The sequence below is a fragment of the Physeter macrocephalus genome, chromosome 11 (genome assembly GCF_002837175.3).
Source record: "Physeter macrocephalus isolate SW-GA chromosome 11, ASM283717v5, whole genome shotgun sequence".
Lineage (NCBI taxonomy): Eukaryota > Metazoa > Chordata > Mammalia > Artiodactyla > Physeteridae > Physeter > Physeter macrocephalus.
Window position 1 is genome coordinate 182,116,895 of NC_041224.1, and position 25,301 is coordinate 182,142,195.

At 56.5% G+C, this 25,301-nt stretch overlaps 2 protein-coding genes across 10 annotated transcripts in view; one reads left to right on the forward strand and one right to left on the reverse strand.

Annotated features, from left to right (window-relative positions):
* The window catches only part of BRF1 (BRF1 general transcription factor IIIB subunit), a 79,550-nt gene that overhangs the window by 28,428 nt on the left and 25,821 nt on the right, over positions 1-25,301 (reverse strand). For 6 of the 9 annotated variants that reach the window (XR_008618747.1, XM_055088770.1, XM_055088768.1 and 3 more), the window contains exons 3-6: positions 22,165-22,338; positions 6,644-6,675; positions 3,498-3,570; positions 3,158-3,337 (exon numbers count right to left, since the gene is read on the reverse strand). Coding sequence is in view for 8 of the 9 variants with exons in the window: in XM_055088770.1 (XP_054944745.1) it covers positions 3,158-3,337; positions 3,498-3,570; positions 6,644-6,675; positions 22,165-22,338 (459 nt within the window). In the remaining variant the exon portion in view is untranslated. The remainder of the gene's footprint in view (positions 1-3,157; positions 3,338-3,497; positions 3,571-6,643; positions 6,676-22,164; positions 22,339-25,301) is intronic. The other 3 variants (XM_028496464.2, XM_007111957.4, XM_024130997.3) reach the window with 1 other exon arrangement.
* On the forward strand, positions 7-2,473 carry BTBD6 (BTB domain containing 6). Its single transcript, XM_024131000.3, has 4 exons — positions 7-381; positions 469-559; positions 699-817; positions 987-2,473. Exons 1-4 carry the CDS (start codon positions 8-10, stop codon positions 2,017-2,019), a joined length of 1,617 nt encoding a protein of 538 aa, XP_023986768.2. The 5' UTR covers position 7; the 3' UTR covers positions 2,020-2,473.

Genomic DNA, 25,301 nt, shown 5'->3' on the forward strand with positions numbered 1-25,301 from the left:
CGGCCCCATGCTGCTGCCCCTGGCCTGCCTGCAGGGCCGGGTGGCGCAGTGCCTCACCGCGCTCCTGGTGCTCGCAGAGCCGCCCCCGAGGCCCCGGCGCGGCGCGAGGGCGCACGGCGCGCCGCCCCCGCGCGCGGAGGCCGCCTTGCCCGCGAAGATGGCCGCGGAGCTCTACGCGCCCGCCGGCGCCGCAGCCGCGGCCGCCACCGCCACGGACATCGCCAACAGCAACGCCGCCGCCGCCGCCGCCGCGGGCAGGAAGGGACGGCCCAGCGCCCCGCTGCCCGCCCTGCCACCGCCCGCGCCCGCGCCGCCCGCACTCGACAACAACAACTTGGAGAGCCCCAACTGGCAGTCCTTCCACCCGACCCTGCGCGAGAGGTGAGCCCGGGCCTGCGCCCCCGCCCCTGCCCGCGCCCCGCGCCGACCCGAGCCCCGAGCCGTGTCCTGTGCCTCTGCCCTTTGCAGGAACGCGCTGATGTTCAACAACGAGCTCATGGCCGACGTGCACTTCGTCGTGGGGCCCCCGGGCGCGGCCCGGAGGGTGCCTGCCCACAAGGTTGGTAGAGGCTCGGCCCCTTGAGCTCCCAAAGGCGACCAGTCGCCTCCTGAGTATGGACGGTCCTCTTCCCGGGTGTGGCAGACGCTGGGGGCAGGGAGGGCCCAGGGCTCAGGGCAGCTCTCTCTCTCATCCACAGTATGTCTTGGCCGTGGGTAGCTCTGTCTTTTATGCCATGTTTTACGGGGACCTGGCAGAAGTCAAGTCAGAAATCCACATCCCTGACGTGGAACCTACAGCTTTTCTCATCTTGTTAAAGTAAGTCTGCCTCCTTAGGGTGCAAGGATGGGGCGGTTCCTCGCTGCCTGGTTCCGCCAGCCAGCTGCCTGCAGCCTCCTGAAGTCCACAAGGATGGAGGGCTCCTCTCCCAGGCCCTGGGTGCGCGGCGTGCCCCACGCGGCCTGTGACTTGGCCCCGTCCTGCCTAGGTACATGTACAGTGACGAGATTGACCTAGAAGCTGACACGGTGCTGGCCACTCTGTATGCCGCCAAGAAGTACATTGTCCCCGCGTTAGCAAAAGCCTGTGTCAACTTCCTGGAGACGAGTCTGGAAGCCAAAAACGCCTGTGTGCTGCTGTCCCAGAGCCGGCTGTTTGAGGAGCCCGAGCTGACCCAGCGATGCTGGGAGGTCATCGATGCTCAGGCTGAGATGGCCCTGAGGTCCGAAGGCTTCTGTGAAATTGACTGGCAGACACTGGAGATCATCGTGATGCGGGAGGCCCTCAACACCAAGGAGGCTGTGGTCTTCGAGGCAGTCCTGAGCTGGGCCGAGGCAGAGTGCAAGAGGCAGGGCCTGCCGGTCACCCCGCGCAACAAGAGGCATGTTTTGGGGCCAGCCCTCTACCTGGTCCGAATTCCAACCATGACCCTGGAAGAGTTTGCCAACGGCGCCGCCCAGTCGGACATCCTGACGCTGGAAGAGACCCACAACATCTTCCTGTGGTACACGGCGGCCAACAAGCCCCTCCTCGAATTCCCCCTGACCAAGAGGAAGGGCCTCGCCCCGCAGAGGTGCCACCGCTTCCAGTCCTCCGCCTACCGCAGCAACCAGTGGCGCTACCGCGGGCGCTGCGACAGCATCCAGTTTGCCGTGGACAGGAGAGTATTTATTGCGGGGCTGGGCTTGTACGGCTCTAGCTCTGGGAGAGCGGAGTACAGCGTGAAGATTGAACTCAAGCGGCTGGGGGTGGTCCTGGCGCAGAACTTGACCACGTTTGTCTCCGACGGCTCCAGCAGCACCTTCTCAGTCTGGTTTGAACACCCCGTGCAGGTGGAGCAGGACACCTTCTACACCGCCAGCGCCGTCCTGGATGGCAGCGAGCTCAGCTACTTTGGGCAGGAGGGCATGACCGAGGTGCAGTGCGGGAAGGTGACCTTCCAGTTCCAGTGCTCTTCCGACAGCACCAACGGGACCGGGGTCCAGGGCGGGCAGATCCCCGAGCTCATCTTCTACGCCTGAGGCGCTGTGGGGTGGCAGGGATGCACTGGGAGCGGCAGGCCCTTTCTCTACAGGCAGCCCGGGACCCGCCACCTCGAAGGCTGCGCTCGTGGCGTGCCTCCTCTGCAAGTAGTCGGCTGGAGCCTGAAGCTGTGACACAAGACGCTTTCCTACACAGCCAGAGCCTCGGTCTCTGCATCTCTCATACGTTGGGGCGCACGTCCCAGGTGGAGGGCAGATTTGAGAGGCACAAGGCAGGCTCTAGATTCCCTCCCAGGGGCACGCACACCGCCTGCTTTGAGGGCTTTGCCGTCTCTCGCATCCTCTTGGATTCTATTCTAAGTGGTTCTAAACTTAAGATCTTCTGTTCAAATCTAAAATGGAAAAAGTCACTTAAAGTAGTTCACCTGTTTAAGTGGATTTTCATAATAAAGTTTTAACAAAATGAGAGCCGTAGATAAATGACTGCGAGTCTCAAATTGCCCTAACAGTGCTTAGCGGGTAGTCCCAAGAGGCCCACCCGTCCCGGAGTTTGCCCTCTGCCGGCATCCTGGGCCTCCGCCATCTGGGAGGGCTTGCTCTCCGGGCTGCAGCCAGACTGCTCTAGAAAAAGCCAGGTGTCAGGTTGTGTCTACTTCCTGAAGTGTCACTAGCTGCTCAAAATCCTACTGTTTGATTTCGACTGGGTGGGGGTGTGGGGGGTGCTCTGCCAGGCCCAGGCCTCCTCCCCCCGAGAGCGAGAGCGGACCTCCCACCTCAGGCTCCCCAGCAGCCTGCACGCGCATGCTGTAGCGTCAGGCAGGCTCACTGAGCCTCTTGCCTCTATCCTCCCTTGCTGCAAACTCCTTGGGCATTTGCTTTGTTTCTGAAAAACCTCCGCATGACACCCGGAGGGAGGGACCGTGTCACTCGGCACAGGGATACAGCCCCCAGCCCCAGGTCTCCCTGTGTGCCTGTGGCCCTCCTCCTCCGGGCCCACCCTGCTGGACCGTGCCTTACCGGCCCCAGGGGACCACCCTGTGGGTGACCCAGGACTGCACGACCTGCCCACCCTCCCTGGCCCCCCACACGACCTCCTCAGCACACAGAGGTGCCTCTAGACGCTGATGGGCGAAGGAGGGAGCAGCCCCTCCAAGCCGACGGTGCAAACAGTCCTCACCGCAAAGCTGCCGTAAAGCTGCCGTAAAGGCCGACCGACCAAGGCTGGGAAAGGCCCGCTCTGTCTGCAGGGGCCTGCCCGCCCGAGGCACCGTGCTGCCAGGGGTGCTCCTCGAGAGGTGGAGAGACGGGCCCCCATCCGTGCAGCACTTTCGTCTCACTCCATCCCTACCTGCGGGCACTGACCACAGCATTCTGGTTTTAAGCCAGAAATAACCCCCCAGGCTGCCGGGCCCCTGGCAGCCTCCAGGCGACACTTCTTCCCTGTGAGGTCCTTGCCCTTGCACGCGCCACCCTCCCACCCAGAGCACCGGCAGCGCACCCCTTGAGCCCCGCAGTACCTATTGCTGGTGCGTTGATGCAGAGCTCTCTCGCCAAAAGAAGGAACGTCTTCCCCAGCACGTAAACGTTCACCTGTCATGAAGACACCACAACTAAGAAGGGCGTTCGTGTGCAGTAAATGTTTGCTTTTTTTTCATTGTTCAGTCTTTAAGAGCCCCCCCTGCTGCCCCCCACGAGCTCCCAGAGCAGCCCGGGGCACTCCTTCCCTCTCCCAGGTGGCTTTTTTAGACTCTACCACTATCTCAGCAACGACTGAACTTGCTGAGAAGAAAAGCTGCCTCCTCAAGAGTAGCTGGCCGAGCAGAACCATCCGGTGCGCGAGGCGCCACGACTGCGGGGCCCACGGCACTCTTCCATCCCGTTCCCAGGGGCTCACGGGGGCGGCCCCTTCTGTCCCCACGGGCCAGCTCGGTCCTGGCTGTGGGGCTCTGCAGGCCTCAGTGACCCTACACTGCTCCCACCTCAGGCCCAGTCCACCGTGGAGCCTGCCCCTGACCCGGTCACCTGCCGGAACCTCCCCGGGTGCGACTGAGCCCGGGGCCTGGCCAGGCACTGTCCTCCCAGCCTGCCTGGTGCTGGCCAGGGCTGGGCAGCTCGTGGAAGCTGCTGAGTGGACGCTGACGGCAGGAGTAGTGCAGGGGAGACCTGGACGGCGTGCAGAGCGGAGAACAGCCCCGGCTCTCACCCCAGGCCCGAGCCGGAGAAACCCCTGCCCACAGGGCTCGGGCCTCGCGGGAGGGCTGCCTCTGACCTCCTCAGAGAGCTCCCTCACCCGACCAAGCCTGGCCTGTGAGCCCCGTGGCCCAGCACCCAAGAGGGCACCAGAAAAGGTGCTGAGGTAGAGTGAAGACCTTGTTGTGTGCCATATCCATCACGGGGCTTGCAGATGGCACACGGGCGCCTGCTGCCACCAGGGGACCAGGGTGCTAAGGAACGGCACAACGTTGAGTCTCCTTAGCGGGGGAGACAAGGGTACCTGTGGGCACCAGGCAGCCTGGGGCCTTCCCGTCCAGGCAGCAGAGGGCACCCCCCACCCCACTGGCAGTCACTCTGTCCTCCAAGATCCCCATCCCAAGGGCTGGGGGCTCCCGGGGGTGCCCGCCACCAAAGCGCGCGTCAGTGTGCCTCTTCCTCCGCTGGGCTCCCACCAGGCTCCTGCCTCATCCTCCGCTGCGGCCACAGCAGACGGACCTGCCACCCGGCGTGCTGTCTCCGCCTTCCCCGCAGCACATCCCGACCCTGCCTGCCCACGCCATGACCCCCACCACCCCGACCCCGGGACCTAGGCAGACGAAGCCTGAATGCTGCAGGAAAGCGTTCTCTGAACAACGGCAAGTGGAAAATCAAATTTTAAAAAGGATATGCCTGTAAAACGCATGGTTATTGCCAGAGATGCTTTGATGGTCACTCTCCCGTGTCTGCGGCTGTGTGTGGGGGTGGGGGTGGCCAGCCCTCCCTGTGCCCCTACCACATGGCGGGCAGGCTCCGCAGACCTTGAGGGCTCCTGGCTCTGCCTCTGAGGGGCCGTGGCCCAGGCACGTGAGTGCCTCTGTGTCAGCCTCACTATAAGGGGGAACAAAGGGACGTCCTGCCAGGACCCTGAGGGCGCAGCGGGCCCTCCTCAGCTCCTGCCAGAGGGTGTTGGCTGCGAGCCGAGCCCGGGGAGAAGCCCACCTTGGCATGCGTGTGAGCGAGCGCGGAGCGAGCCCCGAGGCTTCGGCTCACGCCCTCTAAGCGCTCAGCCCCTCAGCCCTCGGCAGCGCAAGCCCCCGAGCGGGGCCCTCACGCGACACGCGTGCTCCACACCCACAGTCAGCTGCAGACCCGTGTCCTGTGAGCGCTGAGCCTGTCCCAGCCCCTCCAGGGCGGGGCCAGCGTGCAAGGCTGGGAGCGGGGGCTGGGGGCTGACGGTTGCCCGGTCACCTCCCACCTTCCCAGCGCCCAGGCTGGGCTCTGCCCAAGACCAGGGGGCCCGAGGCTCACCCTTCCACCTGAGGTGTTAAAACTGTCCGTGTGGGTCCAGCCGGAACGTACGGGGTCTCACTGGTCAGCACAGTGACTCTCCGCTGGGCCCCGATCCAGCCCCAGGTGAGTGGCAGCATACTCTGTCACCCTCTCCCACCTGAACCCTGACTGGTGTCCCACTTGCCAAGGTGTGAAGCGAGAAAGTACTGGAACACCTCCCTCTCCCTCCCAAGCGGTGCCCAAGCACTTCTGGGGGGCTGTTGTGTGCCAGCCCTCACTCCTGTCCTTCCTGGGGGGTCGCCAGGATGGAAACCGGGCCACGTGGCCTTGCCCTGACCAAACACAGCACATGGAGCGCTGGATTTTCACGATTCCAAGGGATTATGTTTAGCGTGACCCCTGAATATTTCAGCAGGGCTCCCGAGAGATGCCATTTACAAAGGCGCCCGGGAGAACACAAAGACAGCGGCATCTGAGTTCAGTGAACGTCTGCCTGCCGGCACCGAGGGCGCTGAAGGCCCAGCACCGGGGCAGCACAGCACCAGGCTCACGGGGAAGCCTCCCCGTGGGGGTGGGGTTCCTGTGAATTCTGTACGAGCCCTCACTCTGCGGTCACGTCTGCTTGCCATGACCGTAGTTTTCCTTCCGAGCCCTCAGTGGCGTGATCGCCACAGAGCCCGGCTCCAGGGCTCAGGGCCGAGCTCGCCCCAGCCCCTGCGCCATCGCCAAGGACAAGTACAGAGGTGCGGTGGCTCCGCCCCGGCGCCGCTCCCACCCCGTGAGTGTCCCATCCACACAGCTGTCCCTCTTGTTGGGTCTCTCCGTTACCGTCAGGCATTTGGAAATGAGAGGTGCCTTCCTGGAACTCAGAAAGCAAGTTTCCCTAAATAGACTATAAATATAAGTCTTTATATTGTTTAAAATGTATGCATGTGAGTCCTTTTTTTTTTTTTCTTTTAAAGAATCTTCCTTGCCTTGGACAAAGTTCACCTGGGTCTCTCCACTGGCTCTAAGGCCAGGGCTGCCCAGCCCCCGGGACAACACCATCACCCTGTGTCCACTGTCTCCCTACCCACTCCGTCTGCCAGTTTCCAAACAGAGACGCACACCCTGTGTGTCCTTCACCTGTGGACCCTCCCAACCGGGGCAGGAAAGGGACTGAGAAAGGAAATGCATCTACCTGGAGCAGGTCGCTGAGGTCGAGGAGCATGTCTGCAAGGGGAGTCAAGGAGCAGTGCCCAGGCCCGCAGGCTCCGGCCACCTGACAACTTCCAGGAGGCAGACCCTGGCTGCAGATCTAAGCTCGGCACTGGACCACGAGGGCAAAGTGAGGCAGCCGCGCCAGCGCTCAACTTCCGGGAGACCTCAAGTCTCTACCGGACGAGAGGGAGTGGGGCTGGGGTGGGGGCCTGCAACACGGTTCGTGGAGTGCAAGTGCCTTCGCAGGACGACTCCCGCATCTCTGTGGGCCCTGCCCAGCCAGGGGTCCCCTGCTCCGAGGGGCCTCCTGCCCCAGCCTGCCCAAGAAGTGCGCGACCACACGCACTGCATCTCACCAGCATCCGCTGAGCGGCTTCCGGGTGCCCAGCGGTGTCCTCTGTCCCAGGACTCAAGGCTCCTGGGGGACAGACACACACCAGGCCGCCACCTTTGGTGGCCGGTAGGCACAACTACGGTCCTGGTGCTTGAGGGGGCAGCTGTGGGGACTCTGGCGTGGGAGCTGTCCTTGCTCTCAGCAGATGGTTAAGTAGAAACCAGAACATGGCCTAAGCGGGTCAAAGCTCAGCCAGGCACATACACAGAAATACAAAAGACGAGCCACTGAGAAAGGCAACTTGTCAAACGAAGTGAAATTAGTGTCATTCGTGGATGTGCTACGGCTCTGAGAAGTGACTAAGAAAGAAATCCCCATGATGCTGAACCAGAGCCCAGACCAGGTGTCCAGAGGGAGATCCTGGGCCCAACGGAGCAAAGGAGAAATGATGTCCCGGTGCCAAAGCCTCACACCGGGCGGCGAGCATCTGAACATGGCCTCCAAGGTCCTTGAATCAAAGGCACCTCGTTTCTCAGTCTGAAGGCAGACGTTTCATCAGAGAGTGTAGTCACAGTCAGACAGATAATGCTGCAGTGCAGACCGACAAACTAGTAAGAAGGACTTTGAAAACAAGAGACGTGAAACCACAAGAAATGAAAGGAAGAGCACCGTAAATACGTGAGCAGGAATCAGTGAGAACAGGACAAGTTAACAGAGCCAAGAGCCGATCTGCCCCGAGATCCCAGTCCACGACACTCCGGAGAAGACAATACTGTGGAGACGGCGAGAGGGCCCGGGGTCGCCAAGGGTCAGGTGGGAGGACGGACAGGCGGGGCACAGGGGGTTTTCAGGGCCGCGAAGCTTCTTGTATGATACCACGACGGTGGACACGTGGCCTTTCACTCGTCGAACGCACGGAGCATGGACCACCGAGAGTGAGCCCTCGCACCAGCTATGGACTTCAGTTAACAATACTGTATCAACACGGGTCCATCAATTATAACATACAGCACACTAACATGAGCTGATTATAGGGAAACTGTGCTGGGTGGAGAATACGGAACTCTGCACCATTTCTTCATGAATCTAAAACTGCTCTTAAAAATGAAGTCTATTTTAAAAATAATAAAATAAATGCAAAAAAACGGGCAAAAGTTTTGAACAGATGTTTCATGAAGAGAAGCAAAGAGCCCCCCGCCCCCGTCAGCAGCTATCACAGAAAAGCAAACTAAAGCACCCCTACAACAGCAACAGATGACCGCAGCTGCCACGCCCGCCGGCAGGGCGCCCAGTGGAACACCGGCCCTGCTCGAGGGCCTCCAACCACGAGGAGAGGACAAAAGAATGTTCACAGCAGCTCCGTGCACAAGAGCAAAGACCGGGCACAGCCCGGGTGTCCGTCGACAGAGACACCGACGGCCTGTCACACGCTCGCCCCATGGAGACGAGACGGCAGAGGCCTGCCAGGCGACAGACCTGCAGGAAGAGCACACGGCCGTATCCCGGACAGGCGTTCCAGAACAAGCAAAACTAACCCACGGGCGTCACCAGGAGAGCAGGTGCCTCTGGGGTGGGGTGCTGGCGCCGCCCTGCATCCTGACAGAGGACCTGGTCGCACAGACACGGGCGCTCCTCAGAACTCATCAAATGGCACGATGAAGACTCGTGCATTTCGTTTTATGCCAATTTTACCTTAAAAGGAAATAAGAACCATAAGCAAATACTGGTATCTAGTGAGTTAACAGTCTGCCTGCTGAAGGGCTTGGGGGCACTGGATAGATGTGTGCACGCGGGGGGGCCCCGAGCACAGACTAGCAGGTGGGGATGGAGGCGCTGCGGTGGGCGGCGCCCACTGCATAATCTATCCTTTCAACTTTGCCACGTGTTTGATGTTTTTCACAATAAAATGATGGGGGGGGCGGAAATGTGTGTATTTTAAAAAGGAGATTGGGATTCAACTTTTAACCAAGGTACAATGAAATGACATTTGCTGTCCTTGAAACGACAGCGGCAGGGCCCCTGACCCGTGTCCACAGGATGGGTCTAGACAGCCCTGGTTCCTCTCTAGCGGGACGATCTGAATTACGTGCTTCCTGAACGAGGCGCCCCCCCCTCATGCCCCGTCCTGGGCCAGAGCCCACCAACGCCCCAGGCCTGGGCCACAGTGGGTCCAACTGATGGGCGTCTGGGGTTCTGTGGCTTGGAAGAGTCTCCTGTCTAGCGGGCCCCTGGGCCAGTGTCCTTCCCAGCAGCTGTTCCCTTCTGCTAGGCAGCTGCATCCAACCTCGGTGCAGAGACCCCAGACCCCCAAGCCTGCTGGGACGGTAAGTAAGCCCACCGACGAGGCCTGAGTGAAGCCCTGGCTCAGCATGAGTGTAGTTCTGTTGGCCTCTCCGTCTCCCTCCCGTCCTCCCGGGGCCCAGCCGTATTCTAGCAGGCGGCACCTCTGCTCAACGAACACCCACTTGAGCGCCTGTCCTAGAAGAGGCGCGTCAGCACAAAGAAGGGTGGTGGACGGAACACCTTCAGAAGATCCTGGACGTTCCTGAGGGTCCAAAGGCCAGAATGCGTCCAGTGGGTTTAGAAAGCGCGCGGCAGCCCACGCTGGGCGGCCACTGTCCCTGGAGCCTGGGAGTAGCTCCGCCCCGAGGGGACGGGCGACCCTCTGGCGGGCCCACACAGCACTGCTGGGAAAACGATCACAGAGGGGACCCGATTTAAACTCAGACTCATTTTTGGTCAAAGGAAAAGTTCACAGACATTTAAATAAGGCAGAACTAAAGGTCAAAAGAATGTGACATTCCTCTAAGCCGCCTCTGATACAGTGTCTCTCCAGGTGAAAAACTGCCCCTGCACATCCACAAGGTCCGAAATGTCATGTGTGTGCGCGGACGCCACACCTTAGGACGAACCGCGAGGCCAGGGGGCAGCACGTGAGCCCACAGCGCCCTCCGGGGGCCGTCCAGACACGGGACGGTGAGTCCCAGAACAACGGTGCCGTCAGCACTGAAGAACCAAACCTCGACGTCCCTGAGAAGGATGACCTGCCCAGCACCCACCCACCCTCTAACCCCGCGGGGTCCCCCCTGCTCTGGCGAGCCCTTCCCCAGGCAGCCAGCACCAGCTGGCAGTTATTCACGAGCCGGCCCACAGCTCTGTTTAGAGGAGGAGCTCGCCACCACGCCCTACCAAGGACAAAGGCCACCAGGACACCCCTCCCTGGTGTCCTGCCGCACCGGTCATTACCTGGCAGTGCCGCTGTACCTGCACCGCGACATGGAGCCCTGATGTCAGGCTCAAGGAGATCCCCCAAGTCCTGGAGGCATTCCACAAAGGGGCCGGGAGTGGAAAAGCAGGCGTCAAGGGGAGTTACAGGGCTGTGCGACAAGGGCTGTGCGACAAGGGAGGGCGGCGCCTGGACGCGGAGGTGCGGGGGGGGGGGGGGCGGGGGGGGGTTCGTGGGGGCGCGGTGGGCAGCAGCCAGGAGCCACCTAGGAAAAGGAAGGGCTTCCCGTTGCGCCAGGGGGCCTGCCAGCCGCTCCTCCCCCCCCCCGGGGCACTGGCTGCCCCCACGGCAGAAGGCAGAGGTCAAGACCACAGCCTGGAGCTCACAGAGTCCCACCCGGGGGAAGATAAAATGTAGGGCTCAGGGACTGCCAAGACAGCCAGCCTCGAGGGACCCAACTGTCAAGAAGTGGGCCAAACACCATGCACTCAGCCTCCCTCCAGGCCCTGGTCAGCTCCTGCTCCGCACGGGCACAAGGGTGCAAAGGCTTAAGGCCACGGCCAGCGGCAGTCAGCTTGGAGAAGAGAGAGTGGGCAGGGATCCCCGTGATGGCACTGCCAGGTCCTGCCCAGGTCCTGAGCCGAGCACACCCCAAGATGTGCAGTGAGGACCCAGACAGGCCAGCCTCCACTGGACCCAGGCTAGCTCCCCACAGCTCTCTGCCTGCCGGGGGAAACGAAGTCCCCTGCGGGGGCAAAATTATCCACGGTTGCCACAGGTTTTCAAACACTATATCCAGCACTTCGATAAAAATTTACCAAGCATGACAACAGACAGGACCAAATAACCAAAACCAAAAGAAAACTCAGGCAATAAAAACAGAACCACCAATGACCCCACTGTTGGAGTTACTAAAGGCTTTCATGTAACTGCAGAGACGGAGAATTTTACCACAGAACTGGAATCTAATCTAAAGAATCTAATGTAAAACAATCATTGCAGTTAGGACGTTAACAGATGGGTTTAACAACCAGTTAGACACTGCAAAGGAAAGGATGAAAGAACTCAAGAGAGGTCACTGGACGATATTCAGAGTGAAACACAGACAGGAAAAATTTTTAAAAACGGAATGGAAAATACAAAACACAACCTGAGACATAAGGAAAGGGTCTAACGTGTGTAACTGGGATCCTAGAAAGGGAACAGAGAAAGAACGGCAGAGAAACTATGTCTGAAAAGATACCCCCCAAGATTTCCCCCAAAGAGACACACATTAAGCCACAAATTCCAGAAGTTCTACAAATAACAAGCTGGACAAATACAAAGAAAAAACCACATCTAAGTACATCAGGGTCAAACCCCTGAAAGAAAGACGAAGATACTTCTTAAAAGCAGGTAGTGATAAGAGATGGTAACCTTCAAACAGTGACAAGATGACGTAACGCCCACTCCATAGCACCCGGAGATGACGTAACGCCCCCGCCACAGCACCGCAGAGATGACGTAACGCCCACTCCACAGCACCGCGGAGATGACGTAACGCCCACTCCACAGCACCGCGGAAGGCAGAAGGCAGGAGCGGGATGACAGCAGTAAAGCTCCAGGAGAAACACCTGCTGCCCCAGAATTCCACACTCACTGAAAATATCTTTCAAAATGAGGACAAAACAAAGATGTTTTCACATAAACAAAAGCTGAAGGAGTCTTTTCCTAGCAGGCATACTGTTTTTCAGACAGAGGACAATGATCCCAGATGAAACCACAGAAACACAGGAATGGAAAGGGTCAGAGCGGGTAGGTGTGAGTGAACACACCAATGGCTGGGGAAGCAGTGCCCACAGCGCCCCCAGCAGGGCCCGGAAGAGCATGTCCTGCTGGGAAAGGCCAGCTTCTAACTTAAGGTCAAGGGCACAGGACACAGTCTCTAGGGTAACCACCAAAGCAGTAATAAGTAAATAAATAACAAAGTATTTGAAGGAAAATAGAATAACGAAATACTTGATTACTCTAAGAGGTTGTAAGAAAGGGAAAACAGAGAACAAATAGAAAAATAGTAAGATATTAGAATTAAATTGAAATGTATCAATAAGCACGTTGAATTTAAATGGATGAAAGTCTCCAATAAAAAATATTTTAAGACTAGATAAAAAAATTAGACAAAAACACATAATTGTGTAACCGAGCAGGACCCTATGGGGCCTTCCCAGAACAGGACTCCTCCACCTCACCCAAGCCCTCCACCTGCCTTTTGTCTGTAGAAAAACTTTAGTCAAAGAATAAATTTAACCAGAGCAGTGAAAAAAATTGCAGAAATAAAGGAAAACAGTCAAGCAAGACAAAATAATAATAGTTTAGCCATTAAACAAAGTCAAGGACCTTTAGTTCCTCCTCAAGGGTGAGAGATACTGTTCTGAGCCACACCCTTTGAGCTGTTTTGCAGATACTGAAACCCCCACCAGGTGGAAGAAGTTAACTGCATGCTGCCCACAAGCACGGAGACCCCAGACCAGTCGGAACCAGAAGGCTGAGGATGTTGACTCCCGACTAGCTCTCCACCAACCAATCAGAAGAGCGTCCATGAGCTGATCACGCCCCCCACAACCCCCTCCCCCACTCTGTCTTTAAAAACCTTTCCCTGAAAGCCTCTGGGGAGTTAGGCTCTTTTGAGCATTAGCTGCCTGGACTCCTTGCTTGGTGCCTGCAATAAGCCCTGCACCTTCCTTCACCACAACCAGTGTCAGTAGGTTGGCTTTACTGCGTGTGGGCAAGTGGACCTAAGTTTGGTTCAGTAGCAATTATATGCTGCTTATAAGAAACATACCTTAAATATATCACGAAGGATTGAATTTTAAAATATGGGAAAAGACAGACCACGCACATACTCAGCAAAAGAAAGCGGGTATAGCTATACTAACACCCAACACAGTAGAATTTAAGGGGGAAAGCGTCTGGTGATAAAGAGGGACATTTTATAACGTTAAATGTCATTTCCACCAGGAAGATACAGAATCCTGAATCTGTATCCTCTTAACACAGCATCAGAATATAATGGGAGGGCTTCTCTGGTGGCACAGTGGTTAAGAATCCGCCTGCCAATGCAGGGGACACGGGTTCGAGCCCTGGTCTGGGAAGATCCCACGTGCCGCAGAGCAACTAAGCCCGTGAGCCACAACTACTGGGCCTGCGTTCTAGAACCCGCAAGCCACAACTACGGAAGTTCACGTGCCTAGAGCCCGTGCTCTGCAACAAGAGAAGCCACCGCAATGAGAAGCCCGCGCACCACAGGAAGAGTAGTCCCCGCTCGCCACAACTGGAGAAAAGCCCACGCACAGCAACGAAGACCCAACGCAGCCAGAAAGAACAAAAAATAAATAAAATAAAATAATAAAATAAATAAATGTATTTTTAAAAAAAGAATATAATGGGAAACCAACAAGATAAAAGGAAAAGTAGATAAGTCCACATCTGCAGTGGGAGTTTTAACACTCTTCTTTAGAACAAGGGGACCAAAAAATCGGTAAGGACGATTTGAACAGGACTAACCAACTTGACCTAATGGACATTTATAGACCACTCCACCCAACAGGTGCAGATACCCATTCCTTTGAAGTGCACATGACGCGGCCACCAAAATAGACCATGAGCTGAGCTGTAAATCAAATCTCAGCACACTGGGAAAAAAGGGAAATCATTCAGTGTTTGTCCTCTGACCACAATGGGATTATACTAGAAATTGATAATACAGAGATAACTAGAAAACTCCCAACTGTTTTCAAACCAAGTGGTACACTTCTAAATGACTTAATATCTAAAAGAAATAAAAATGGAAATTAGAAAATAGTTTGAACTGATCATAGTAAAAATGTGACACATCAAAACTGTGTGATGTAACTAAAACCTACCTAGAGAGAAATTTATAGTCTCAAATGCTTACATAGGAGAAACAGAAAAAATGAAAATCAAGAACCTAAGAAAGCTGAAAATAGTAAATTAAACCGAAAGAAACTAGAAAGAAAGAAATAATAAAAGTAAATCAATGAAATATAAAATAAACATACAATACAGATACACAACAAAGCAAAAGTCTGGTTCTTTAAGAAGGCTAATAAAAGCGCTAATGAGGCTGTAGAGAAACTGGAACCCTTCTACACTGCTGGCAGGAATGCAAAATGGTCCAGCTACTTTGGAAAACAGTCCAGCAGTGCCTCACAGAGTTAAACACAGAGCTCCAATGATAGCTTATATGATTCCATTTTACATGAAATGTCCAGAACAGGCAAACAGAGAGTGGCAGAAAGCAGACTGCTGCTTGTTTAGGACTGGTGGCATGAGAGACATCCTTTCTGAGGCGATGACAATGCTCTAGCGTTGACTGTGGTGATGGCTGCACACTTGTGTGCATGTAACTGAAAACCAGTGACTTGCACAACATAACGGGTGAATTTCATCTCAACAAAGCCATTACCAAGGAAAAGACTAATAAAACTGGCAACCCCCTAGCAACATGGATCAAAGAAAAAAAAGGCAAAATTACAAACATAAGACATGACAGAGGGGTCGTCACTACAAGTGCCGCAGACACGAAAGGGAAACCAGGAATGTTCAGGATAACTTTACTCTGATACATCTGGTCTCCGAAGTGACACAGACAAAGCCTCTGCAAAATGCAACCTAGCAAAACTGGAAGACAAGCAGGAAGGCTGGACAGTCCCACATCTACTACAGAAATTGAAGCCACAAGTACGCTCTTACCACAAAGAAAGCTAAAGGCCCCGACGGCTTCACTGTGAGTTTTCCCAGCATTCCCAGAGGACACAGTACTGGTCACCGCTGGACCGCCCAGGGCGCAGAGCACGAGGGGCACCTCCCAGCGGTGTCGGGGCAAAAGCACAACTGCGACACACCCAGCTGACGAGGACACTGCAAGAAGACAGGCCACCCGCACAGCTCCACCCAAAACATCAGCAATACCTGGACAGGGTAACTTGGCATGACCACATCTGGGTAGGCAAGGGTGGTTTAACCTTGAACATCAGTCAGTGTGGCGCTCCAGGCTTAGGACTCCGCACTCCCACTGCGGGGGGCCCAGGTGGGATCCCTGGTCGGGGAACTAAGATCCCGAGAGCCGCGTGCCGTGGCACCCCCCGCCCCCCCCCCCAAAAAATCAGTCAGTGTAATTCACCTCGGTGCAGATTAAGGGGAAAAACCCCACATGATGATCATACCAATACATACACAGACGACTCAACACCCTTCACTATAAAAGCTCCTGGCAATTAGGAAAAAGGAAACACCTTCAACCTGTTACCTGATAAAGGCATCTCAGAGCAGACATCTAAGGCAAAGGGCTGGAAACGCTCTCCGGAGCCAGGACAGAGCTGAGGACACACCCCCCCGCCTCGCCCCTTCACACCCCACAGGGCACCACAGATGTGCAGACAGCCAAGAGAAACACATGACAGGCATACAGATCAGAAGGGAGCAACTAAAACTGGCAGCAGACACAACTGTATACATTAAGAAAACAAAACAAGAGGGCTTCCCTGGTGGCAAAGTGGTTAAGAATCCGCCTGCCAATGCAGGGGACACGGGTTTGAGCCCTGGTCTGGGAAGATCCCACACGTCACGGAGCAACTAAGCCAGTGCGCCACAACTACTGAGCCTGCACTCTAGAGCCCGCGAGCCACAACTACTGAGCCCGCATGCCACAACGACTGAAGCCCGTGCGCCTAGAGCCCGTGCTCTGCAACAAGAGAAGCCACGGCAATGAGAAGCCCACACACCGCAACGAAGAGCAGCCCCCGCTTGCCGCAACTAGAGAAAGTTCACACGCAGCAACGAAGACCCAATGCAGCCAAAAATAAATAAATAAATAAAATTTTTTTTTAAAAGAAAAAGAAAACAAAACAGATTCCAAAGTTCAATTGGTAAGACTACTCACTGAATTTTGTATTTTTAGATATAACAACAACATACCTCAACTGTACTTCTAGACACTGCAAACAGAAGATACCATTTACCTTAGCTCAAAAAAGAAAACAAAACAAGAGATTCCAAAGTTCAATTGGTAAGACTACTCACTGAATTTTGTATTTTTAGATATAACAACAACATACCTCAACTGTACTTCTAGACACTGCAAACAGAAGATACCATTTACCTTAGCTCAAAACACAAATACTGGGCTTCCCTGGTGGCGCAGTGGTTGAGAGTCCGCCTGCTGATGAACAAAGTGTAAGACCTCCTCATCAAAAATGAGAGAAAGCAGAGAACACCTCAAGAAATAAGGGAGGGCTTCCCTGGTGGCGCAGTGGTTGGGAATCCGCCTGCCAATGCAGGGGACACGGGTTCAAGCCCTGGTCCGGGAAGATCCCACATGCCACGGAGCAACTAAGCCCGTGCACCACAACTGCTGAGCGTGCGCTCTGGAGCCACAAGCCACAACTGCTGAGCCCACGTGCCACAACTGCTGAAGCCCGCGCGCCTAGAGCCCATGCTCCACGACAAGAGAAGTCGCCACAACGAGAGGCCCGCGCACCGCAGGGAAGAGTGGGCCCTGCTCGCCGCAGCTAGAGAGAAGCCCGCGCGCAGCAACGAAGACCCAATGCGGCCAAAAACAATAAAATAAATTAATTTTTAAAAAGAAAGAAGGGATATTGATCGATTGGAAGATTCAGTATTGTTAAAATGAATGTCAATTTTCCCCAAATTGATCCACAAACCCCAATCAGAATCCCAGAAGTTTTTTTTACAGAAATGGACAATCTGATTTAAAAATTTATACAGAAAAACAGAGGGCCATGAACAGCCCAGACACGCCTGAAGCAGAAGAACAGCTGGGACTCAAGGTCTCACGCCACAGATCCTGAGACAGGTTATAAACCCGCCAGACTGAAAACAGTCTGGTATTGGCACAAACAGGCCGACAGAAGGGGTCGGGGACGGCAGCAACAGACCCTCACCTAAGTTCAAAACAGTGGCGCCACCACTGTGCGCTGGGAGGAATGGCTGTCAACAGATGGCACCTTGTCACCTGGACACCCAGTGGAAAGCAGCAAACTCTGCCCATCTCCTCACGAGAGACACACAGACCAACCCCTTAGAAGTCCTCAATCCAATGGGAAATGTAAAACCAAAACGTAAAACCAAAAGGGAACACAGGATAGTATTTCCAGGATTTGGGGCAAAGATTTCTTAAACGGGACACAAAAACATTACGGGACACAAAGGAGAAGACGGATAAATTAGACGGATACATTGTACTTCATTCGAATTAAGAACTCTGTTCATCAAAAGATACTGCCGAGCGGTGGAGGGCAGCCAGGACCGGGCGGCTACCTTCCACGCAGACGCCCAGCCCCGGCCTCAGCCCAGCACATGCCTGCTGGACCCCAGGCTGTGCCCATGCTCAGCATCACTGGACGCTGGCCGGCAGGACCCGCTGGCCGGCAGGCCGCAGAGCCCCAGAGGCCCGAGGCCGGCCACCGGGTGGTCCTCTCCGTCCCCGCCTGTCATGGGTTTGAATTTGCGACTTCCTCATATGCCCAGGCATGCTGAGCGCCTGCCGATAAACGCTCATCAGCCGCCCTGAGGCCTTCTTTTGACCACATACTCTCTGCATGATACCATAATGATAGACACATGTCGTCGTGTTATACATTCGCCCAAGCCCAAATGACGTACAACACCAAGAGTGAGCCCCAAGCTAAACCACGGACTCTGCGTGATGAGGGGGTGTCACCGTGGGTTCACCACTGGTAACAATGCGCCGCTCTAGGGGCTGTCCATCCTGGGCGATGCTGTGCCTGTGTGGGGACTGGGGGGTATGGGAAATCTCTGTACCCTCCTCTCAATTTCGCTGTGAACCTAAAACTGCTCTTAAAAATAAAGTCTATTTAGGGCTTCCCTGGTGGCACAGCGGTTGAGAGTCCGCCTGCCAACGCAGGGGACACGGGTTCGAGCCCTGGTCCGGGAAGATCCCACATGCCGCAGAGTGGCTAAGCGCATGCATCACAACTACTGAGGCCCGCACGCCTAGAGCCCGTGCTCCACAACGGGAGAAGCCACTGCGATGAGAGGCCCGCGCACCACAACAAAGAGCAGCCCCCGCTCGCCGCAACTAGAGAAAGCCCGTGCACAGCAACGAAGACCCGACACGGCAAAAATAAATAAATAAATGTACTAAAAAAAAATTCTCTTCAATTCTTAGGTCGTCCCTGGGGAGGCAAGCAGAGGGGGAGGGAAGCAGGTAATGGTAGGCTGGGGAGAAGGGAGTCCCCAGCTGCACTGCCCTCCGAGAAAGAAGATCCCCAGGTGAACCTGAGGAGAGGGACAGAAGCTCAGTCTGGAAGCCGCCCCCCCACCCCTCGAGATCTGCAGACCAGAACCCGCTGTTAACAAGACCCCGGGTGTCTGAAGCCTGGGAGAGAAGAAGATCTGAAGGTCGCGGTGGGCAGGACACGGCTCTGGCCGTGGGCACGCTCTACACAGAAAGGGTGACAGGTGACAGCAGCCTCCTGGCCTAGACCACTGCTAGGGCTCACCTGCTCATACACAGGCCTGCTGGCAGCTCGGCTGGAACCCAATAAATACCAAAGACTTAAAAAATAGCTGTGCGCAAAAACACACCTCCCATGGATATGTTTCACAAAAAGGTGCGGTGGGATTTCCCTGGTGGCGCAGTGGATAAGACTCCACGCTCCCAATACAGGGGGCCCAGGTTCGATCCCTGGTCAGGGAACTAGATCCCACATGCATGCCACAACTAAGGAGCCCACGAGCCGCAACTAAGGAGCTGGCAAGCCACAACTAAGGAGCCCACGAGCCGCAACTAAGGAGCCCGCCTGCCGCAACTAAGACCCAGTGCAACCAAATAAATAAATAAATATATATATATATATAACACTTCCCTGGCGGTCCAGTGGTTAAAACTTTGCCTTCAAATGCAGGGAGTGCGGGTTCAATCCCTGGTCAGGGAGCTAAGATCCCACATGCTTCAAGGCCAAAAAAATCAAAACATAAAACAGAAGCAATATTGTAACAAATTCAATAGGGACTTTGAAGATGGCCTATGTTTAAAGAAAAAAAAAAAAGCGGGGGGGATTCCCCTGGTGGTCCAGTAGTTAAGACTCTGTGCTCCCAATGCAGGGGGCTCGGGTTCGATCCCTGCTCTGGGAACTAGATCCCGCATGCATGCCACGACTAAGAGTCCGCATGATGCTACTAAAGATCCCACATGCCACACCGAAGATCCCACGTGCTGCAACTAAGACCTGGTACAGCCTAAACAGATAAATAATAAATAAATAAATATTTTAAAATACATAAATAAATAAATTTTTAAAAAGCTGCAGTAACTATCTGGACACACAGCTCGGGAAGACGCACTGGCTGGGTCACCTGCCTGGCAGCAACAGGGGTGTCTGCTCACAGCCTGAAAGTTTCTGCCAAATGCCCACCCAGGGACGGACAGTCTAGAGAGCAGGCCTCTCCTCAGCCTGCCCGGGCGAGGGCTTTACCCTCTGTGGGTCGGGGAGGGGGAGGTGCTGTCTGCAGGGCCGGTACAGCCCCAGGCAGCAGAGACAGGAGGGCAGCCTGGGGCAAGAAGAGAGTGAATGAAGCCTTCAAATGCGCTCTAGGGGCTTGGAATTTACGTGGAAGAAAAGGAGGTGGCACTGGCGGGGGGAGGCGGACACAGAGCAAGCCAGGTGTCCGGGAGGGTGAAGGAGCAGGAAGGGGGGGGTGGGAGCCCAGGCCTGGCCAGAACAAGTCTGGGGACCCCCGCTGGGGGACGGGGTCAGGGGAGTGCGGTCAACCAGAAGAGGACAGAGAGGACCGTGTCACCTTGTGCCCCCACCCTGCCGCCCCCCAAACGGCCATCCTGAGGGGACCACCGGCAGGCCCACCAGCCAGAGCGCTGGACTCCCCGCACACTGCTGTCTCATCTTTAACAGCTTCACAAGGTCAAAGTCAGGGCCACAAATGCACCTGTTCAAGGTGTACAGTTCAATGGTTCTTAGTCTATTTACAGAGCTATGCAAACATCACCATAATCTAACTTAAGGACATTTTTATCCCTCAGAAAGAAACCCCCCCACCCCCACCCCCAGTCCCCGGCACCCACGGATCTGCTCTCTGTCTGGATCTGCCTCATCTGGACCTTTGGTGTTCAGGGAATCACACAACGTGTGGCCTCCAGCGCGGCTCCTCCACGGAGCGCTGCGTCCAGGGTCACCAGGGTCACGTTCCTCTGCAGGCAGCACGCCGCTCCACCCACCCGTCGGGTGTGGGCGAGCGTGGGCTGCTGTGCCGAGAGGGGCGGGGCTGCTGGGCCGCTCACTCTCCTCCACCCGGGGGCGGGGCCACGTCTGGACCCCTGGACGAGGTGCCCACCCCTTCGCCCCGGGGGAGCGGGAGGAGCGCGAGGCGGGGACAGGAGCCCCGCCCACCGTACACCTGTGTCCTCGCCGCCCCAACCGACCCGCCCCTGCGGCCCCCCCGCGGCTCCCCACCCCGCCTGAGCCAGGCCGGGGCAGGCCTCGCCGCGGGCAAGGCGGTGACCACGGACGGAGCTCCACTGCGCCACCTCGTGGGGCCGCCAGGGCGCGCAGCTTCATTCCCTTCAAGCAACAAACGCTCCTTTTATGCTGAAACGGTGCCTTTCAAAAACTGAAAGACATTTTAATGAAAGATTCTGATATTGAGGGTCGCCCACCCACGCACACTGTCTCCAGGACCCTTCCAGCACTCCATGCAAACAGGGGCGACGGCCAGGCCACCCGCCATCGGGGAAAGCCTGCGCGGCACACGGAAGGCACAGGAGGAGAGAAGAGAGCTCACAGAGGCCACCGCTCCCACGAGAGCCCAGACGCCGTGGCTCCCACGAGAGCCTCGCAGGACCGCCTCACAAGGAAGGGTGCGGAGAACGCGGAGCTGCTCCAGCTCAAACCATGAAAGCAGAAACGCAGGCCTGGCTGGAAGATAAACTCTCCCAAAGCAAAAGGTGAGTAAGTGGAAAACAGGAAAGGAGATCAGAAGACAGGAGGGCAGCAGAGTAAACAAAGAAGACACAAAGGGAGAAGCCACAGTGACTCCAGAAGCCGGGGACGGGAGGCCGCGGGGGAAGGGCCGCTGGGGGCACCGCACGTGGACCTCTGAGCCTGAAGACAAACAGGAGGTGCTACAGCCCGGAGAGCAACGCAGCCACTCCACACAGAGGACCCAGAACCAGGGCATCCAACTGTTCCACAGGCGCGCGGGACGCAGGAAGACTACGGGCACCCTTGCCCAAATGCTGGGGAGACCATCTGCAACCTAGAATCCTGCCAGGCTATCCCCAAAGCTTGAGCAGGACGTCAGACGCTCGGAGGCGCCCGTTCTCAGACGCCACGGGGCACGTGCTGTCACATAAGGACGAGGACACAGGGCCAGGAGCGTGGGTCCTGCAAGGAGAGGCGAGGGGAAAAGAGACACGAGGAGGCAGCGAGAGCAGAGGCCAAGTGGAGGGGCCAGAAAGCCCCAGAAGGCCCTCTTCAGGAAAGCGCGACGGACAGAATCCCCGACGCACGCCAGTGCCTGCAGGGCAGCCGAGAGCGCCCCACCGTCCAGGCACAAGGGGAGAGCAGAGCACCGTGCTCTCGGAGAAGGCGAGGCTGGCGAGGAGGGGACGAGGTCAGCAGCCCCTCGGGACACCGGCCTGGCTACAACTGGCCAACCGCAGGAAGATGCTGAAGAGTCCTCCCCAGGGGCCGAGGGGGACGGGCACCCAGCTGCCCAGCTCCTCAATCTGTGAAAGTCTCGTATGCGTCCAGACGGTTAATCCAACAAGGTGCTCCGGTTAAACACAAACACTAAGCTACTGGGACACAGAGCCCGACAGCAGAGGGAGGCTGACCAAGAGCCAAGACGGGGTCCTCCAAGAGGTCCCCAAACCAAAGGATACGCGGGGTGCCTTCCGTCCGGCACACCAGGTAGAGGCAGGCCGCGATCACGTGGGCCATCTTCCGGCCACGGGTCAGGTGCTTGCTCACGGCCATCTTGAAGAAGTTGAAGGCTGTGTCCAGGCAGTGTTGGTTCAGCTGCAGCTGGTTTCCCAGATGATGGATCTGACGCCTCCCTAGGACACAACGTGAAACGTTACCGCGGGTTCCCAACTGTCCGTTAACTAACAACTTTGTTAAAAATAAAAGGGTCACACGACCGCCTCAGCAATTTAAGATGGAGAGTGAAGATTTACCCTTTTCCTTTTACACTTTAAAGTTCACTTTTTGCATGGGTTCCAGTAAAATTTTATGTATGGACACTGGATGCAAATTTCCTATTATTTCACGTGCTGTGAGACGCTCTCCTCCAGGCTGGAGTGGCATCAGGTCCGGGCCCAGGGGGCAAGGGCCCTTCTCAAGGGCCCTGAGCTCAGTGTGTCTGGAAAGGGCTCTGTGCAGGCTGGCTGGCCTGGTGCTGAACACCATTAAACAATATGGCCAGCAAGTTCCACACACTCAACCTCAAATGCCCCCTCCCCGTGGCTGAGCTCCCCAGGCTCTGCCTCCTGCTCCCACGGCCAGGGGGTGGGTCACGCCCACCCAGCCCTCCCTAAGGCCCCCACGGCAGCCTCGGTGAGGCCACGGGCAGCACAGGCAGATTCGGGGAGGGAGGGGCGCGGGCCCTCGCATGGCCAGGATGCCAGCCGACCCGGGCCACAGTCTGCATCCACACCTCTTCCTGAAGCAAGGCCATCTCAGAAGCTATGGGCCAAAAGACAGCAGCAAGAGAGGAAGCAGACACGCTGCCCACACACCAGCGGGTCATCGCGGGCCATCCAGCACGCGGCAGCACGTTGCCCTTGTTGAGCCAGAGCATCCACAGCTTCCTATGTCTCTGGCTCCAGGCCCAGCCCACACCCACCTCCGTGTGCTGTGTTGGCACAGCAGGCAGACAGGTCCCAGCACGGGCTCCAGTTCTACCCAGTGTCCTCGGCACCCGAGACCCTCTCTCCTCTGGCGAAGGCCGCCCTACACTGGGCCAGGGACCTCTGCTTCGCCCACAAAGAGCTAAGAGCCGATTCCGCTGCCCTCTTTGACAAGGACCATGGGCTCAGGGAAGCGAGGGCTGCGTGGTCTCCTCCAGCCTCGTCCGCTAACGGTCTGGCCCACACACCCCACACACGCCAACACCGACCGCCGGCCAAAGGTGGGCACCCAGGGAGCTGGCCACAGGCACGCAGGCTGGCAGCCAAGGGACGGGCCTGACGACATTGGCATCAGGCAGTCAGCACGTCCCAGAAGCGTCCCTGCCCTTTGTGGCCCTGCTCCCTTGACCCCCAGCAAAGCTCGCCTGGAGCCCACACAGCTCTGAAGCCTCTGGTCAGGTTGAAGTGACGTGGGATCACGCTTACCGCGCCAGAGCCGAGGCCGGGGCACAGCTGACATACTGACCGTCTGGACAGAAAGACAGGAAGGCCGGGCACTGGGGCTCCCCGTCAGCACTGCATGCTCTCACGCCAGACATCCAGACAGACAAACGCGGTCCACCCCGCAGCCCAGCCAGCTCGGAGGTAAACGGGGCGGCTGATGGGAGACCCGCTAACGCCAGGGGCTCGCTCCCAGCCAGCTCCTCGGTGCGCGTGTGGGCGCTCCCGCAATGGAAGGTGAGAGAGAGGTGCTCCCCCGAGGAGCTCACAGAGGCCAGGACCCAACCCGACCCCCCAACACCACGGGCCAGGACCCCCCCACCCCCGGCAGCTTGGGGGGCTTGAAGTTATTACAGTAAGTTATAATATCGTTATTGCAATATAACTCACATACTGTAACATTTACCCACTTAAAATGTTTTCAGGTGAGTGGTTTAGTATGTTCACAGAGTTGTGCGACCCTTACCACACTTTGGTACATTTTCATCACCCAAAAGGAAACCCAGTACCCACTGGCAGTTACTCCCCACCCCCCCAGATGAGTTTTTAATTCACGCAGGTTCAGCAAGCACAACTGGCAGACGGAACAAGTCGCGTGACGCAGGGGTGCGTGCAGCTTCTAAACGCACAAAGATGTTATTAACAAATGCAAACTCATGGAAAACAGACTCCTGATTAACTAACCACAGCTTCCTCTCCTTGGAACAGTAAATGAATGCAAAAAGGCAACGCACTAGCACATAGGGTGTTCAAATTTTTGACATTTTGTAAAAATAAGGCCCGCTTCTCCCTTCGAGACGGTGGCCAAACAGCACCCTTCCAGGACTGTGGTGACGGCAGAGAGCACGAGAATGAACACAGAGCAGCACGCGGGCGGGCAAGTGCTCGGGAACGTGTGGAAGGAGGGTCTAACCTGGCCCAGCTCAAGAAGCTAAGCCACGACACCACAGGGCTTCCCCCGAAGCCTCCCTTGGGCCGGAGGGACCTTCACAGGGCCAGCCGGGCCTGTGCAGCTGGCCTGACTCACGGTGCATTAGCTCGTCACACCCATCCCCACGTAGCGACACACTAGAAGCCACTCCCATGATCACATCCAGGGGCACTCAGAAGCCAGTGGGTGCCCCAGGTGGGCTACAGATGTAAAGAGTTCAATTTAAGACCCACATTCGTATAAACATGAACAACTGAGAATCTGTAGAAAACGCCAACATGAAGAGAAACACCAAGCTCCACAAGCAGACTGCTAACAGAAGAGAGCTCTGCAAGCCCCATCATAACCTCAAAATATTAGAAAGATGTCAATTCATAGAAATGTATGAATAGGCTGTAATTAAAAAGACACAGTCCGGGGCTTCCTTGGTGGCGCAGTGGTTGAGACTCCGCCTGCCGATACAGGGAACATGGGTTCGTGCCCCGGTCCGGGAGGATCCCACATGCCATGGAGCGGCTGGCCCGTGAGCCATGGCCGCTGAGCCTGAGCGTCTGGAGCCTGTGCTCCGCAACGGGAGAGGCCACAGCAGTGAGAGGCCCGCGTACCGCAAGGAAAGGAAAAAAAAAAAAAAAAAAAAAAAAAGAATTTTGGGCTTCCCTGGTGGTGCAGTGGTTGAGAGTCCGCCTGCCGAGGCAGGAGACATGGGTTCGTGCCCCGGTCCGGGAGGATCCCACATGCC